This window comes from Punica granatum, chromosome 6 (assembly GCF_007655135.1).
Source record: "Punica granatum isolate Tunisia-2019 chromosome 6, ASM765513v2, whole genome shotgun sequence".
In the NCBI taxonomy this organism is placed as follows: Eukaryota; Viridiplantae; Streptophyta; class Magnoliopsida; order Myrtales; family Lythraceae; genus Punica; species Punica granatum.
In genome coordinates this window covers 16,655,559-16,672,449 of record NC_045132.1, presented here as the reverse complement: position 1 = coordinate 16,672,449, position 16,891 = coordinate 16,655,559, and the positions used below count along the sequence as shown (strand labels likewise).

Here is a 16,891-nt window from a genome sequence, read left to right as displayed (position 1 = left end):
CTGAATCAAATTGACAGATAGAATTATCTTTCAAGATCAAATGATTTGTAAGGCCTTGTAAGTTTGATTTTAAAATTATGATTTTGATTTTAATTCAATACATTACACAACAAAAATACACGTTTCTCAAGTTAAATTTATAATCTCATCTCATTTGTCTTTTTCCATAATCAAAATCAAAATCAAAATCAAACTTACTTTAATTCTAAAATCAAACGCATCATAAAATTCTTTTCAGGACTAAAGTATTAGCTCGTCAATCTTTCAGGAAATAAACTGATAGTAACTCTTTAGAATCACTACATAGATTGTCACATGTGGTAGGACGTTGTCGGGGACTTGTGGCAAGTTGAAATTAAGCCAATTAATTTATTAGATTGCAAATTATGAAGAGAAAGGCCTCAAAAGCAGTACAGCTAGACATTTCTTCGGTGGTGGAGAAAACCCTTTTTCATCAGACCCCGAAACCCATAACTCGATCCCCATTTTCGCATCTTTAGGGAACTTTACTTTTGGTCCTTAACTTCTATTTATTTTAATGTTTACCCTCATTCTTCTTTTAATCATATTATCCTCAATTACACAATTTTATTTGCAAACAAGAGGTCAATAATCATTTTATTTGATGTTATTCGTTCTTGTTTCTCTATAAACAACGAATTAATAATACTCAATCTTAATTTAAAATTTGGTGATCCAAAAATCGATTATAGTTTCATTGTAGGGTTTTACAATCCTTTATGAGGTCTGCATTACATGTTAAATCATTAGGATTTATATTTTATTATATTAGACTCACATGCCTTTCTTCTAATTCAAATCTTATATATAGTGAAATGTTTAATATATACAATGAAATATGTAAATGGTATCTACTTATTGACATAGTCTTGCATTATATAAATAAAAAAAGAATAAGGATTTTTCGGGAATTTTTTTTTTTGTATTTCGTATCATAATAATATAAAAAAGTAATAATATTCACCCAAAGAAAACTAATAAATTAATAACCACAATAATAATAACAATTAACACGTAAAAGGAGGAGGAGGGTCCGGGTCCCACCACGATAACTGTCTCCTCGGCCTGACTGCGTGTGGCAAAGGCAGCGGCTGCTGAAGTTGAATGGATCTTATTATTAAGATATATGTCCGTTAGGGCTCTGATTGATTCCCTCTGACTTAACCAAACGCGTATCCGATCGGCGGGGGATTTGCAGTCTGTCGGTCCAGCCATGGGCTCGAAGCCATGGCTACAGCCGGCGCCCACCTACCGGGCCCTCGAGACCTTTTGGGACTCCGACGAGGACGCCCCCGGCCCCCGCTGCGGCCACACCCTCACCGCCGTCGCCGCCACCAAGTACCATGGCCCCCGCCTCATCCTCTTCGGCGGCGCCACCGCCATCGAGGGTGGCCCCGCCTCCTCCGCCCCCGGCATCAGTAATCCTTCCTTCTTAATCCCCCTTCTCATCTCCTCCATCACTTCTGTACTTGATCTATATAGCTCTCCATTGCTTCATGATGCTGCAGATCAGTATCTAATGGAAGTTAGAAGTGTGTATGACTGAGCTGGTTTTTTTTTTCTTTTTTTTCAATGCTTGCTAAATTAGGATTAGCTGGGGTGACAAATTCGGTGCATTGCTATGATATCCTCACCAGGAAATGGACCAGGTAACTACTTTTTGTTTCCTCGGAGTTTGTTCGTATTTTCCTGTTCGATTGATCTTTTCTATGTTGATTGATGTGTCCTATGAACTGCCTAATGCTATGCAGAATTAAGCCTGCTGGCGAGCCGCCATCTCCTAGGGCTGCTCATGCAGCTGCTGCAGTTGGAACTATGGTTGTATTTCAGGTAACTTTTTCCAGTGTAATTACGTCAACATTTTGATGTGGACTCAATCCAAACTAACGAGGCTTTGATATTTCTGTTTAACTGGTTAGAAGATGGCTAAGAAGATGCAACTCCAATGGTGTACTTCAAGCACAACTTAATAGTTGTTAAATAACATGATGTGCTTAGAGCTGGAAACGTGATGTGCTAGAGCTCTAGTTGTTATTTTGGCAGTTACTTGGTGTGACATTTATGTTGTGGGCACACAGTGATGCATCGTTGTTACTTGGATAATGTGTATTTGGTTATTTTGTGGATAGGGTGGCATTGGTCCGGCAGGGCATTCCACTGATGATCTTTATGTGCTAGATTTGACGAATGATAAGTTCAAGTGGCACAGGTTAGCTAATGACAGCTCAGCTTAGTTGAAATAGTTTGCTTTCTTGTTTCTTTATTGTTGGAGTATGTGATGGCTCTAATTTCTGCAACTTCAATGTAGAGTTGTAGTGCAAGGACAGGGCCCAGGGCCTCGGTATGGCCATGTAATGGACTTGGTTGCTCAGAGATATCTCGTTACTGTCAGTGGGAATGACGGTAATATTTCTTGTTGAAGTTGAAATTTGTTTCGATACATGCAAATGATAGCACATAAGCTGTTTGTTGACTTAGAATTTCTTGGTGCATTTTCGTTCTGTCCTATTGATGCTGTTGTCAGTTAGGAAAAGGGGAGGAAAAAGAAAGTAAAACTGTGATCCATCAAACTGCATTTTCTTCTATCAGCCTATTTTCTTATATCTTAGTCTATTCTTACCGTGTGTAAACAAGACTTTTTTTTTTTTTTTTTTTCATGTTGGCCTCTGTCTTTGCTACTTACAAGCTTTAGAGGGTTTTCAATCGTGTAGTGGATAGTCCTTGCATTTCTCATGATTCTTTCTGCCAAAAATTTGGAGATCAAATGATAGTCATTGTTCTTTGAGTTCTGAAATTGTCATTGAGTTCTCTTAATTAGGTTTCTTTTTCCTTATCATGCATCCTTCAAGGAACAGTTGATGTTTCATCTCTATTATTGGCTGCAAACTTCAAATTGTATCAATTATTTTACTTTCTGCACGTTCATTTGACTTAATAGGATCTACTACACTGCTTAATTAAGTTCAAGCTAGTACTCTTAAGTTTAATCAGATCACGTTTCCAAGAATAGTAATTTAGTTAAGGTGCCATCCTTCTACTCAAATTTGAATAGCCTTAGTGAAGAATTGTATATAAGCTGGAGTCTGCTGATTATCCATGTGCATCTATTCAGGATAGAAACTGCGAGTCCCAACTTCAGTGTAAATCTATGCCAACTGCCGACCAATTAAAATTTGAACAATAGTAATTATAAGCGGCAATTTTCTACTCCTGTCATACCCTTCTTGCCCCTTTTTGATAAGCTCTTTTGTGCATGTTCTAGCTTTATGTGATCGCTATATGGTGCCTTTCTTTACTAGCAAGATGTCTTTGTGTTATGCATTGTTTTCTCAAGATTCTATGGCAAGGACTTCCTAATGATACAAATTCATTGTAGGGAAAAGAGTTCTATCCGATGCTTGGGCTTTAGATACTGCACAGAAACCATATGTATGGATGAGGCTCAATCCAGAAGGTGATAGACCTTCTGCTAGAACGTGAGTTTGCAAATCATTTCTCTCTTATTGGATCATTGTTTTTATTTTGGTGTTTTCCTGTTTATTTATCCACACTTCAGGTTTCCAATTTCCACGCATAACTATAAATTTATGAAAGCATTCCATCTATTATCTTCCAGTTGGAAGCACTAAGGCCTGTTAAATCCCTTGGTGTTAGGAGCAATAGGTCTTAATTTGCACCTGACCTTCTGCCTTTCTTTTCTTTTTTCCTTTTTTGGTGCAAATGAGCTTAATTTTGGTCGCAATTTCACTACTATGTCCCGTCTTTACAAAATCATTTCAGGTATGCAACGGCTAGTGCCCGTTCAGATGGAATGTTTTTGCTTTGCGGTGGGAGAGACTCTGTAGGCGTGGTATGATCTCACTTTTCCCCTTTGGAAACTATCTCATAATCAATAAATAAATTGATTATTGATCTATTTCTGTTACGAGTTCCAGTTCCTCCTGGTGATACTACCGAGTAGCATTCTGATGATATTATGCAATTTCTCCCTATTTATGGGTCAAGTTTGTTAATTGAAAAGATAATGAAACATATTTCAAAGAGTGCCTAGCATTCTCACATGATATATGTTCACAAAGTGATCCTTGAGTGGTATGTGCAGCCACTGGCGGATGCTTATGGCCTTCTTATGCATAGGAATGGTCAATGGGAGTGGACTCTTGCTCCTGGGGTGTCTCCTTCCCCAAGGTATCAACATGCAGCGGTAAGTGTTTTATTGTTGTAATAACTTTTAAGCGGTACTGAAGCCACCTTTTCGACTTTGGTTATGGCCTTGAGTTCATAGTGAGTTACATTTACGATATTCCTTGCAATCTCCACATAGATTAGATATCAGGTTTATTGGATTTGTAATTTATTGCTAAATTATTGGCAGTAAACCTAAAGTTCCTCAAAGATTGCCAACGATCTGAGAAAATGAAAGAATTGATGATAATTTTCGTACAATTTCCTTTTGGGGTAAAAGAACTTAAAAATTTTAAATGTACTACTTTTGGTATCAGTGAAACTCCTTTACTACATACTCTATAGACACCCTTATTGTTCCATAAATTTAGATATTTGATATTTCTATTTTTTTCTGTATTTGCTGAACAATCTTTCTACTAATAAAGGTTCTTACTTTCACTGTTTGTAATTTTCTAAACAAACTGACCAGAATAGACAATGTAGTTGATTTGGAAAATTTTTTCCTTCAACTGTTACTGAACTTGGTTTGTGCTTGTAGGTCTTTGTTGGAGCGCGACTGCATGTTACAGGCGGTGTTCTTAAGGGTGGACGTGGGGTAGAAGGTGAAGCAGCTGTAGCAGGTAACCTTGCACTCGAGTGTTTGTCAACGTTTTATGATCTGTCTGTCTTTATGGGAGCCTACTCATTTCTATTTTTAGTCCTAGACTCCAATTAATGTGACAACAACATTAAAATTTGTTAGGATGAATAAACAGATAATGTTTGAAGGTTACTGGTAGATGAGTGGGGTGGCCAAGAATAATTGAGAAACTTACAAATTGAACATTGGAAACTGAACTTATGAGAAATCCTGAATTTAATGGGATGATAGCCTCTTCTTCTCCTCCCTGGTTCCTTTGTTGATTCCAATGAGGCATTTCATGCTAGTTTGAGGTCATTGAAAGATGACATGTTTTTGTAATAACAAAAATTAGTGCAAATTTGGAAACTAGGTGATGATGATTGCCTTTGGTTACGCTATTAATAAGGAGTTTCAAGCTAGATTAAAATCACTAAGGGTGTGTTTGTTTTTTAAAAACAACTTAACTCAACTCAACCCCACTTATCTTCAATTCAACATCACAATCATTACTTTTTTTCATTTTTTAATTTTTTTGAACCATTCAATTCAATTTTTAATATTAAATTCTCTCAACTATTCATTACTTTTTCACAATTCAACAACACAATCATTACTTAATCATTACTTTCTCTCAATTATTTATTACTTTTTCACACTTTTTCTCATAATTCAACAATACAATCATTACAAACCAATTAAAATCAAAACTCAATTCAACTCAACTCTAAATCCAAACGCACTCTAAATGTGTATTAATTTTTTGTGCTGGTAGGTCTCCTTATTCCAATGATAATAGGGGTACTCATTTTAATAGGTTGTTGGACCCTAATATGATTGCCAACTCATTTCCTCCTATGAGAAATTTTGCTAATTTGAGGTCATTGAACCCCTATTATCTTTCAATAATGTTCTCTTTCTCTTTGATAATAGTTTTGGACACTGCTGCTGGAGTTTGGTTGGATAAAAATGGACTAGTGACCTCCCAACGTTCAACCAAAGGAAATGCTGAGCACGATTCATCTTTGGAGCTCATGAGACGATGTCGCCATGCTGCTGCTTCAATTGGTGGTCGTATTTATGTCTACGGTGGTCTTAGAGGAGGTGAGAGCATTATGTCATAATCCAAGAATTATTATGTCTTGGATATATTATATTATTATCTAATATTTTAAAATCCCATTTTACTGGAAACAAATGGATGGAAGTACAATCCGCACATGTTGGATACTCAAATCAAAGGATCTACTGACTTGCAAAACCTTATATAGTTGCTTTCTATTATTGGATTTTTGTAACACAAATGAATCTATGGTATATAGAAAAAATTCAAAATAGATTAGCAATAATGTAATTTGTATTTCTGCTACGTAATTATCAATAGAGGTTTAATTTTAGTTAGGATAGTTAGCACTGCAATCCTGAATGAACTAGAAGCTGACTTCTTGGAGAGAACACATTTTAATCAAGAACCGGCTGGTCATCAATTTCACAGAGCACTCTGTCTAGATTGATTATAGTTTCGATTCTGTTGTATTCCTACTTCCACAACTCAGTCAACACATTGCTGATATTAGTACGGTTTATCAATGTTGTCCTGAAATATTCTTTTCAAATTAGTCCTACGTCTAATAACACCATCTATGGTACTATTTGTCTTGTGCACTTCACATCAGAAATTTTTGTGTAGAGAATTTTGCCTGGTTTGCAAGCAAGGTACAGTCATGTGTAGGTGATCAACAATTCTATCTTCAGCCTTATAATAGATCTATCTGGGACATTCTTTTAACCCTATATGCTGATAAATTTAATTCAGCATTCCAAATGTTAACTTCACTATAAGTATGTCCAAGTTGTCGACACTAATTTTGGTCTGAAAAATTCTTTCGAGTTATCTTCTGTCTTATCAGTTACTTTTAGATCATGGACCTCCTATTGAGTGGGAAAAAATCTTTTAACAGCAGTCTTTCCTAAAATCTCTTTGCTTTTAGGGTACCAAAATGTATATAAAGAATAATTTGACAGAAATAAGAGAAACTTTCGCTAAGTAAACTCATAATTTGTCATTTAACTGAATTTTGATGTAGTGGAGAAGAAAAGGAAGAGAATTGTTCAAATTCATGAGAATATCCAAGTGCCTAATGCTACTTGGATAAAATTGCGATTATCCTATTGAAAGTGCATGGATGTTTCATCTATAATACATCATTATTTACATGATTATTCAAGGGTAATTTTGTGCGTGCTTGCTCTATGCCAATAATAATTCTACACTAATTATTTCTTTCTTGTTTCAGATTCATTGCTAGGTGATTGCCTTGTCGCTGAAAATGCCCCATTTCAGCCTGATGGAAATTCAGCTCTATTGACATCGGAGAGAGCATCGCCTATTTCAGGTCCCAAGATGAGTGTATCCACTTCTGGGTCTTATGAAACAGCTGCAATTGTTGATGGCCAACCTGAGAGCCCCACATTTGGTGGCACAAGGTATTGTTCCACTAGTTTATTCCTGTGTCTTCCGCCGTTGATCTGTCTCAATTACATCCAAGGTGCTGATTGCTCAGTTGATGGTTACTCACTGACCATTTTCTTAACCATTTAAAAGGAAAAGGAAAAGGAAAAAAAAAAAAAAGGAGGTGCCTATTTTTCCGAATTTGAGCACTTGGAAGGAGCACCATCTATGTATGAGGATTTATATTTATAAAATGAACTTTGTCGGAACAATGCAGAAACTATAGAAACAAGACAGAGAATCCAAAATCGGAACCTGGAAAGTTAGGGAGCTAGCAAGTAGCACGCTCACCTTCCCTAGAGAGGGAATAAAAAGCATGCTTGATGGAGATCTTTCATTATTACTTTATCGCTGGATGATATCTAAGTCATATGAAGCATGCTTGATGGAGCTCTTGCATAATAACTTTTGAAGCTTTTGATAATCTGATGGTAGACATTTGTCCTTTACAGTATGGACAAGAACTCAATGGAAAAGCTGAGGTTGGCTTCAGAGGCAGAGGCAGAAGCTGCTTCCGCTGTTTGGCAAGCAGTACAGGCTTCTAATGTTCCTACAGAGGAAACACCAGTATCCGATGAGAACTCTCAAGCTGCAGGAACTGCCTTAGATGGCAGTGACAATGAGGCAGATGTTAGGCTTCATCCAAGAGCTGTATGTCTTATTTCGCCCTGTCCATATATTACATTCATGGAAGCTCTTTTCACTGCTTATTGATGAATATGTGGTCATCACTATTACAGGTGGTGGTTGCTAAAGAGGCTGTAGGCAACCTTGGTGGGATGGTGAGACAGCTATCTTTAGATCAATTCGAAAACGAGAGCAGAAGAATGATTCCAACGAATAATGATCTGTCCTATCCGGCGAAGAAGTTCACAAGGCAAAAGTCTCCTCAAGGATTGCATAAAAAGGTGAAAAGCGAGATCTTAAAATTACGTTGGGGGACATTATAGTCATTACCTGCAGTTTGCTTAAACAACAAAGGACTCTTCTTTTAAACACAAAAACTTTGCTGCCATGATTTTGCTGTGGCGCCATGTGATTGCCGCTTCCTGCAAATCCTGGGGGCAAACTGTGAAGCCTGGTGTTCAGAAAGGGGATTCCAGGGGGTTAACTGCTAAATTTGGTTTTTAGAAAGGGGACTCTACTGATTCAGCATACTCAATTTGGTAGCGCAGTATTTTACATTCAAAAACCTTTTACGAATTGTCACTGCTGTTTCCTGTGCAGATTATATCTACGTTGCTTAAGCCTCGGAACTGGAAGGCTCCTGCCAATAGGAGGTTTTTCCTGGATTCTTATGAAGTAGGAGAACTTTGTTATGCTGCAGAACAGATTTTTATGCAGGAGCCAACAGTTCTTCAGCTAAAAGCTCCAGTTAAAGTGTTTGGCGATCTCCATGGGCAGTTTGGTGATCTGATGCGGTTATTTGATGAATATGGTTTTCCTTCCACTGCAGGAGACATTACGTATGCTCTTTCATCTTAAAACTTTTTCCCTGTGTCCACTTCCTCAGTGGTAGAGATCCTATGGTGCTGCTTTTAGCTAGGAACCAAAATGACTCATACACATAAGTTTACATTTTTTTTTCTTTTAATTATATTTTCCTCTTTGATTTGGTAATTGGGATCCGTTTAATTTATATAGTTTTGCCTGTCATGTTCTTAGTTTCAGAACTCTACAGTGTAGAATTTAATGCAGTATCTGCAGACTGAACAAAAAAGACCTGTAGTTAGTGTACATCATTGGGAACATGTAATGACATAAATAAATGAGATTAAAACTACACAAAAAATAGAATCCTGCTATTTGATGTGTCTTTCTTTATCTCCCCACTTCTCTGACTTTAACTAAATTTACATTGTTTGGTAGACTGTGTACCATATATCTTTATCATGATGTTAGTTTAGTTATCCTGTGCAATTATTGGAACAGTTATATCGACTATCTGTTTCTGGGAGATTATGTTGATCGGGGTCAACACAGTTTAGAGACCATAACTTTGCTCCTTGCCCTTAAGGTGAGTCCTTGTCTCTAAAATGCAATATTCTCTCCTCCTTTATATGGAAACATGTTAATACCTGCAAGTGTCTCCGATTCTGTAAAATTGACTACTGTGTCTGCATGATTTTGCAGATCGAGTACCCGGACAATGTGCACTTGATACGAGGAAACCACGAGGCAGCTGACATAAATGCGCTATTTGGTTTTCGTATTGAATGCATCGAGCGAATGGTAAGTGTTGAGTTGTGTCGATATGTGTCTAGAACTAGATATGTAACCATTCCATGTATTACAATATTAAAGTTGAATCCTGTTGGCAAGTGATCAGCTAAGAACAAGTCCTACGTTAGAATATTCATGGCAAAGCATTTGTATGCATCCTATTCAATCTCCTTCACTTTGAACCAGTTCCATTTGTTGGGCCTTCATCATCACGTCTTATTAGGGGGAATTTAGGTAATAATTAGATGTCCATGCTCTTGTATGAGTTCGTCGATTCAGTTATGAAGTGGTTATGTGAAAATTGAACTAAATTATACTGTCGTTTTTAACATTAGTAAATCATTTTCAGGGAGAAAATGATGGGATATGGGCATGGACACGGTTCAACCAACTCTTCAACTACCTTCCACTTGCTGCCCTCATCGAGAAGAAAATAATTTGTATGCATGGTGGCATAGGACGGTCTATACACTCAGTAGAGCAGATCGAGAAGCTAGAAAGGCCCATAACAATGGATGCTGGATCTATAGTTTTAATGGACCTTCTCTGGTATGTTTTGATCGGATTTACCCATCTTTTCACTATTTACTATGGCGTTCTTTGCTTACGGCGAACCTAATTTTTTACAGGTCGGATCCCACGGAGAATGACAGTATTGAAGGTTTGAGGCCAAATGCTAGAGGGCCAGGTCTTGTCACCTTTGGGGTATGGCACTTCTACTCATTTTGCACCGGGCTTATTTATACACATGCAAGCTACGATCCTAACTTAAAATTGTGGTGCTCTGACTATATGGTGGTGGGAAATATTATATTGGAAGTTCCTCGATATGTCTCATTCTTAGAAATTTGCTGGACTAACTGGTATTTTCATGCTCTCTCTGTTGCAGCCTGATAGAGTTACCGACTTCTGTAAGAAAAACAAACTACAACTTATCATAAGGGCCCATGAGTGTGTGATGGATGGGTTCGAGCGGTTTGCTCAGGGGCAATTGATTACTCTGTTTTCTGCCACTAACTATTGTGGTAATCAGATAAAACTCCGTGCATAGAGTAAAAACTCCTAATAAATAATGGGATTCCCATTTCTAATATGTGGTATATGCTTGTGCTTCTAGGAACGGCAAATAATGCAGGAGCAATCTTAGTTGTTGGAAGAGGCTTGGTCGTGGTACCGAAGCTAATCCATCCCTTGCCGCCTCCCCTTCAATCTCCTGAGACTTCCCCCGAACGTTATGTAGAGGACAAATGGATGCAGGTGAGTAGCTTTTAACTTGTCACGGCTTGTTTTCTTTTAGCATGTTGTAGAACAGGGGACTGAGTGTAATCCCCATAAAAGAATTTTAGTTATGGCACGATTGAAACCGCAAGGATCAAGCCCCTAAAAGAAGATATTCGGTTGTTGATGAGTGCGAGGAGTCATACGATACTTTAAACCATCCTTTCTATCCAATAAGGATACCGCTTTTGACAATCCCACCGTGTTTTTCACCGTGCCCTTTCTTGGATCTTGGTTCCGGGCTGTATGTCCATGAACTTTGAATATATTTGTTGTTTACGTCCTACTGCAACTGTTGCACCTCTGAAATAGTCTGGCATACTGTGGCATAAGCTGAAATTTTAGTTACCTGAGCAATGTGGCCTCCCCGGTCAATACTATGTCAGTAGCAAGAAAAAGGAGCCCCAAGAAAACGGGGCTTGAGGTTGTAGACTGAAAGTAGATGGGACTAGATTAGTCTATAAATTACAGTATTACCATCTTACCTGGGACCTATGGAATTAATTCCGGATGTTTCTTTCATTCTTTATCCTGCAGGAACTCAACATTCAAAGGCCTCCTACTCCGACTCGGGGCCGTCCCCAACCTGACCATGATCGAAGTTCTCTAGCTTACATCTAATCTCCCTACGAGAACTCAGAATGTCAACGCTTTTGGGTGGACGCTTGAACTATGCCCTGCTCAGCACTCCTTATAGATCAGAGAGAGAAGTGAGGATGATGTATTTCTGCGGTATGGTTTCGTGGGAACTCCTCCATTGCAGCGGCGTACACATTGAAATATAGGGAAGTTTTAGCAGTGGTTATTTAATTGAGGGGTTTGGCTTTTTTTCTTTTTTTTTTTTTTGGTTTTTTACTGTATGTAAGATTTCATTAGAGATTAGTGAGTGCGTAAGCATTTTCTGCTACCCAATAAACAGCTTATGGTGGGGAAAAGAGAGAGAGATATAGAGAAAGGAAGAAGAAAAAGTTCGTTAGGCCAGTGTGTATCTAATGTAAATTACATATGTTATACCAATGATTTTCGTCAATTATTATTCTAAAAAGAGTTTTTAATTTTCTTACTTGACCGGAAAAAAATTAAAAATATATCAATAAATAAATAAAAATAGAGGCTGAGGAGGGGGAATCCCACCCCACTCGCCTCCTATCCTAAAACAAGAGTATTCTTAAATGATGATGATGATTTCCAAGAACTTATATATATATATATGTGTGTGACATTTGCCCTGATGATTCAATACCTGTCCACACAGAATTAAGCACTACAACGTTGTTGTACCACCGTGATGCTTTCTTAGGCACATAACCAACTCCTCGGCCATGTTATCCACAAGACCTCATAGCCTCAAAGATGTTCCATCGAAGCGTGCATTTGCTCAAAAGGTCTGCAAATAGATGGGCAGGTCGAGTTAGGTCGACGTAGCATTAGAATGGAGACGTGTTCGGTGTACCATCCTGATACTTTCTTAGGCACATAACCAACTCCTTGGTCCTGTTATCCACAAGACCTCATAGCCTCAAAGATGTTCCATCAAAGTGAGCATTTGCTCAAAAGTCTGCAAATGGATGGGCAGGTTGAGTTAGGTCGACGTAGCATTAGAATGGAGATGTGTTCGGTGTACCATCGTGATACTTTCTTAGGCACATAACCAACTCCTTGGTCCTGTTATCCACAAGACCTCATAGCCTCAAAGATGTTCCATCACAGTGAGCATTTGCTCAAAGGGTCTTCAAATAGATGGGCAGGTTGAGTTAGGTCGACATAGTATTAGAATGGAGATGCGTTCGGTGGATTGTGGTTAATCACAACCCCCCCATCTTCATCAATTTTCTATTGCTAGCACTTGGTCGGGGTGTACGACAACGCTCCCGTGCCGTGCAGGGTCATGACTTATGTTGGCTGCTAAGAATTTGACCATGAAGATAGTGATTTCATTGCGCCAACGCGGCATGAGATGATGAGAAAGAAAGCACGATACAAGGCGATGGTTTCTCAGGAGGGATCAATTGCACAAAGTGAATTTTTTACATACATACACAGCACAGAAACATCACGACTCGGTCACAGCACTGGAGGGAAAACACGCGAGTAAGCAGAGATAACGGCTTCTTGGACATACGTACGAGAATTGTTCGGGTCGGGGACCCATTTGATCTCGCTCATGTTGGGTGTCTCCACATAAGCCATGGTGAACTCTCCCACCTTCTCTATGCTCCCCTTCTTGCCGGCCCTGAGGACAAGACTGTTCCGGTTGTAGGAGAAGATCCCGTTGGACAAGCGGATGATGTCTCCGGGCTTGAAGGCATCGCATTCATCACCCCAGAACTGGAAGTGGACCGCGGCAGTCTCATCGGCCACGAGGGCCAGGCACGTCTTGGTTTGGCCGCCTTCTAGGTTCGCCCTGCCTTTGTCCAAGAGTATAAACTGCGTGTTTATATTGTTCTGCGCTGCGGGTGCTATGTCCTTGAGACAAAGCATTTCCATACAACGAGGAAAACCAGGAACTGAACAGAACATCAAAGCGACGCGACGCGATCAACACGATAAATGGTTGAACACTAATCAGGCTAGACCACTATAATATTAAGATCGCCCCTCTGTCTCAGACAATTCGATGAACATCTACGCTGCATTACTCCATCTGCAAACCAACAACATAATTCGTTCGTTCGTTCGATTCCTATTATAGTTACCGAATTAGAAGCACTCCTGAGTGTTAAAATCTTCGAAACCTCCCCTCCTTTCCCCTAATAATTAGTCCCGTTGTTGTCCCCCACCCCCCCCCCCCCCCCCCCAAAAAAAAAAAATACTATCTCCTAATAATTAGTCGCCTGCTTCACTATCCATCCTCTTATTACTTGCAACAAGTTAACAATACTTGAATCCTGATAAGAACGGAAAAGATAAGCGAATGAAGAAGCAGTCGATGGGAACTGAGACTTACAGACTCACTGCACGAGCACGAGACGGCGATTTTGAATCGCAAAGCGACCGACAGAGAGACGGGGAGTGACGGTGCTGCGGCAGCTGCAGGGGTGTTGGAGCTCCGTCACGGTGCAGTTACAGTCGGGTCGAGGAGAAGACGGACTGCGGAGAGAAGAGAAGAAGGAAGTGAGCTCCGCTTGAAAGACGCAGCTGCCCCCTTTGATAGTAACTAACCGGAAACCACTGTGCCTTGGCGGCAACCAACCGGAAAATTTGCAATTCAGTCCTCGTAGTAAAGTCGTAATTCGTGTTCACATTTTTGTATGATGATAAATTTTCTTAAATTTTTTTGTTTTAACCTTATGTGTGACATAGGCAGATGACGAGATTCTTCATATTATGTGTCCCCATTTGATCGGCCGGTGTCACCACGTGGCAATGCTGACGTGGTATAACCGATGATGCAGTAGATTTTTTTATTTTTTTTTCAAGTGACGACTGGATCCTCATCTATGGCATGCTTTGGTTGGTTTGAAATCATGCAGTACTGGTAAAAGTTCCTATATTTAACACACCAGCAAAGTTACATCTAAATGTCCTAATGTATAATAGTTCTAGTCACTGTGTTCTATACAAAACTTATGACTGAGGAATTCATCTTATTTGGATTTGCTTTTTTTTTTTTAATCATTAGTTAATTAAATATATATTGTTTGTAACACATTCTACCTCACACATCAAGTGAAGATTCAGCCATTCTATTGTCCTAACCTTTAGTTTGAAAATGGAGAATTACGCAATGCTAGTTCTGAAAGTTTCTTAGAAACAAAAAAACGAAAAACAAAAAAGAGGACTGAGCCTGTTGTTGGGCGGATGGTTGTCGAGGCTCTCGGGCCCTTCGACAACCCCCACCCCGTGGTTTTTGCTAAGTTATACCTTTAGGGTCTCACTTTCAAAAAATGGCAGTTTTTTAAGACCACGATTGTAATTATTCCGTTCAAAAACAAACAAGAATGGGTATTCAGGAGGAAAGATAGAAGCTAGTTGTACTTTTTTTTTTACAAGAATACACAAAATTTGAAAGATAAATAAAGGGATATAAGTACTTTCACCGATGAGAATCAAATTTGGAACTTATAATCCATAGGTGAGAGAGCATGTGCCACTATATTACATTTTTTTATAATATCTTTTAATGAGACCGAAAATATTTTTCTGGTGAGATCATTTCAGTAGATTTTGAGAACGTATTTTTTGTGTATATTTCATCCGTAGAGTAATTGACAGTGGAGCTCACCAACTGCGCCCCATCTCATCATTTTTTTCCTGCTTTTTACTTTTCTAAAATCCAAATCACAGGAATTGAATTTCAAAGAGTCAAGTAAACACTATGCAATGGAACTCCTCGACGAGTCTGAACAACATGTATGTGTGTACTGGTAGAGCCAAGGCCAAAATGACGGTGGTGGTGCGGTGGTCCCGGTGATCGAAACGTCGGAGACAGGGTAGCGAAGGAAAGGATTCCGGTCAAGGGGGAAAGGAAAACCGAGGGAGAGGATGGAGCTGAGAGAGGAGGGAAAGGAAGATATGGGGTTCTATTTTTGGAAAGTGGAATGAAGTTAGTTCTTCCCCGTACGGAAACCTCGTATTTATAGTAATTTTTGGAAGCTTTGTCTCTGTATTTGGGGCTTTTTTCACTTGGGCCGGCCCAGTGGACTCGTATTCTTTGGGTTGCAATCTATTTTGGGCCGGTCCATATCGTGAACATTATATTCATTATAATTTTCCAAAATCAACTTTGCAAGTCCTATAACTATTGAATTACACTGCATGTAAAGGAAACAAATTAAAATTAGGCAAAATATCAACGTAATATTATAAGAAGTATATTATATATATTCTTTTAAGCTCCAAAAAAAAAAAATCTAGTCTCTCTTTCCATATATATATGTGTGTGTGTTACATGGTACATGAATATACATACAGCTAGGATGCCAAGCAAGCCTCCCAGAAAAGCTTGTCTTTCTCCTTCTCGCTCATATTGACCTTATGATAGGGATAAAGAATATGACCTTTACTGATAGAATCATCGGAAACACTCTTCCCCTGATCATGATGATCACGATAATGATCTTCATTAGCCGAATCATCATCATCAAAAACGAATGAACTCTCACGATCATCATGATGATGATGATCCATAACGGCGGTACTGATAAGTGCCCGAAGGTCGCGTGCTCCTGATCCATCGTTGCCTGCCCTACTTTCTTCAACTTCGGCCTCACCATCGGGATCATCATCGAGATCATGCAAGTTACGAGATGACGATGCATGGCAAGAATCAAAGACGCACGACTCCGCATCCTCTTCCACATCTCCACTAGTGCTCATATTGTAACAGTCGTAATAACAACGATAATGACAATAACCTGATCCGGTATTAGGGTCATTGGACGAATCAGCCCCGGAATCTCCAGACTCTTCCAACATGAAGAAGGGGAACAAATCAAGACCCTCCTGATGATGCTTGCCCTCCATTTCGTATTCCTTTCTCTTTCACTAAATCCTACTTGTAGCCTCTTTTGATCAAATTTGGAAAGTAAGGTTGATGGAGATGAAGAAGAATTTCTGAATTTAATTTGCATGAGTTGGACATGGACAAGTTATTATATATGGCGAAGTCTTGCTATACAAATGAGAGAGACGTGGGGGTTTTCTTGTCCTCCTTTTCTTTTCCTTTTTTTTTTGAAAAAAAATAATTAAATATGATATGATATGATATTTTGAATTATTGTGTCTGTTCTTTTGGAGTAAACAAGCAGACAAAGAGAGACCGTGTGGGACCGGGCATGAAATTGAAGGATAAGAAGAGATATGTCAATCAGTGTGCATGTGCGGATATATCGGTCCAGGCAAAAACCATCAGATAGCTGCCAAACCTACAGCTTCTAGAAGGAATCCGAACGTAACTTGGTACATCATCCTAAAATTATCGATCATGAACTATATATCTTAATTCGTTATACTACAATAATCATAAGGATGGTATTCATACTCTTTTTCCGTAGAGCTCAATAAATATTTACAAGCTCGGGTGTGATTTGCCGGAGGCCGTAACCGAT

General features: G+C 38.9%; 2 protein-coding genes across 4 annotated transcripts; one reads left to right on the top strand and one right to left on the bottom strand.

The window, feature by feature from the left end:
• The first annotated feature begins 1,094 nt into the window (after positions 1-1,094).
• On the top strand, positions 1,095-11,886 carry LOC116211111 (serine/threonine-protein phosphatase BSL1). 2 transcript variants are annotated; one of them, XM_031545337.1, is made up of 21 exons: positions 1,095-1,439; positions 1,616-1,670; positions 1,773-1,851; positions 2,151-2,230; positions 2,330-2,424; positions 3,398-3,497; positions 3,802-3,871; positions 4,124-4,225; positions 4,748-4,829; positions 5,762-5,932; positions 7,126-7,315; positions 7,793-7,991; positions 8,081-8,248; positions 8,568-8,806; positions 9,273-9,357; positions 9,474-9,572; positions 9,913-10,112; positions 10,193-10,268; positions 10,453-10,588; positions 10,681-10,820; positions 11,379-11,886. In XM_031545337.1, the coding sequence occupies exons 1-21, from the start codon at positions 1,235-1,237 to the stop codon at positions 11,460-11,462; spliced, it is 2,655 nt and encodes an 884-aa protein (XP_031401197.1). In that variant the 5' UTR covers positions 1,095-1,234; the 3' UTR covers positions 11,463-11,886. The 2 variants fall into 2 exon arrangements, with proteins under 2 accessions (XP_031401197.1, XP_031401196.1); XM_031545336.1 differs by having other exon boundaries at positions 1,096-1,439; positions 1,610-1,670.
• An 867-nt stretch (positions 11,887-12,753) lies between these two features.
• LOC116209900 (SOSS complex subunit B1) lies at positions 12,754-14,077 on the bottom strand. 2 transcript variants are annotated; one of them, XM_031543649.1, is made up of 2 exons: positions 13,789-14,077; positions 12,754-13,485 (listed from the first exon to the last, which is right to left on the bottom strand). In XM_031543649.1, exon 2 carries the CDS (start codon positions 13,359-13,361, stop codon positions 12,906-12,908), a length of 456 nt encoding a protein of 151 aa, XP_031399509.1. In that variant the 5' UTR covers positions 13,362-13,485; positions 13,789-14,077; the 3' UTR covers positions 12,754-12,905. The 2 variants fall into 2 exon arrangements, with proteins under 2 accessions (XP_031399509.1, XP_031399510.1); XM_031543650.1 differs by having other exon boundaries at positions 12,754-13,348; positions 13,789-14,075.
• Between the last annotated feature and the right edge of the window lie 2,814 nt (positions 14,078-16,891).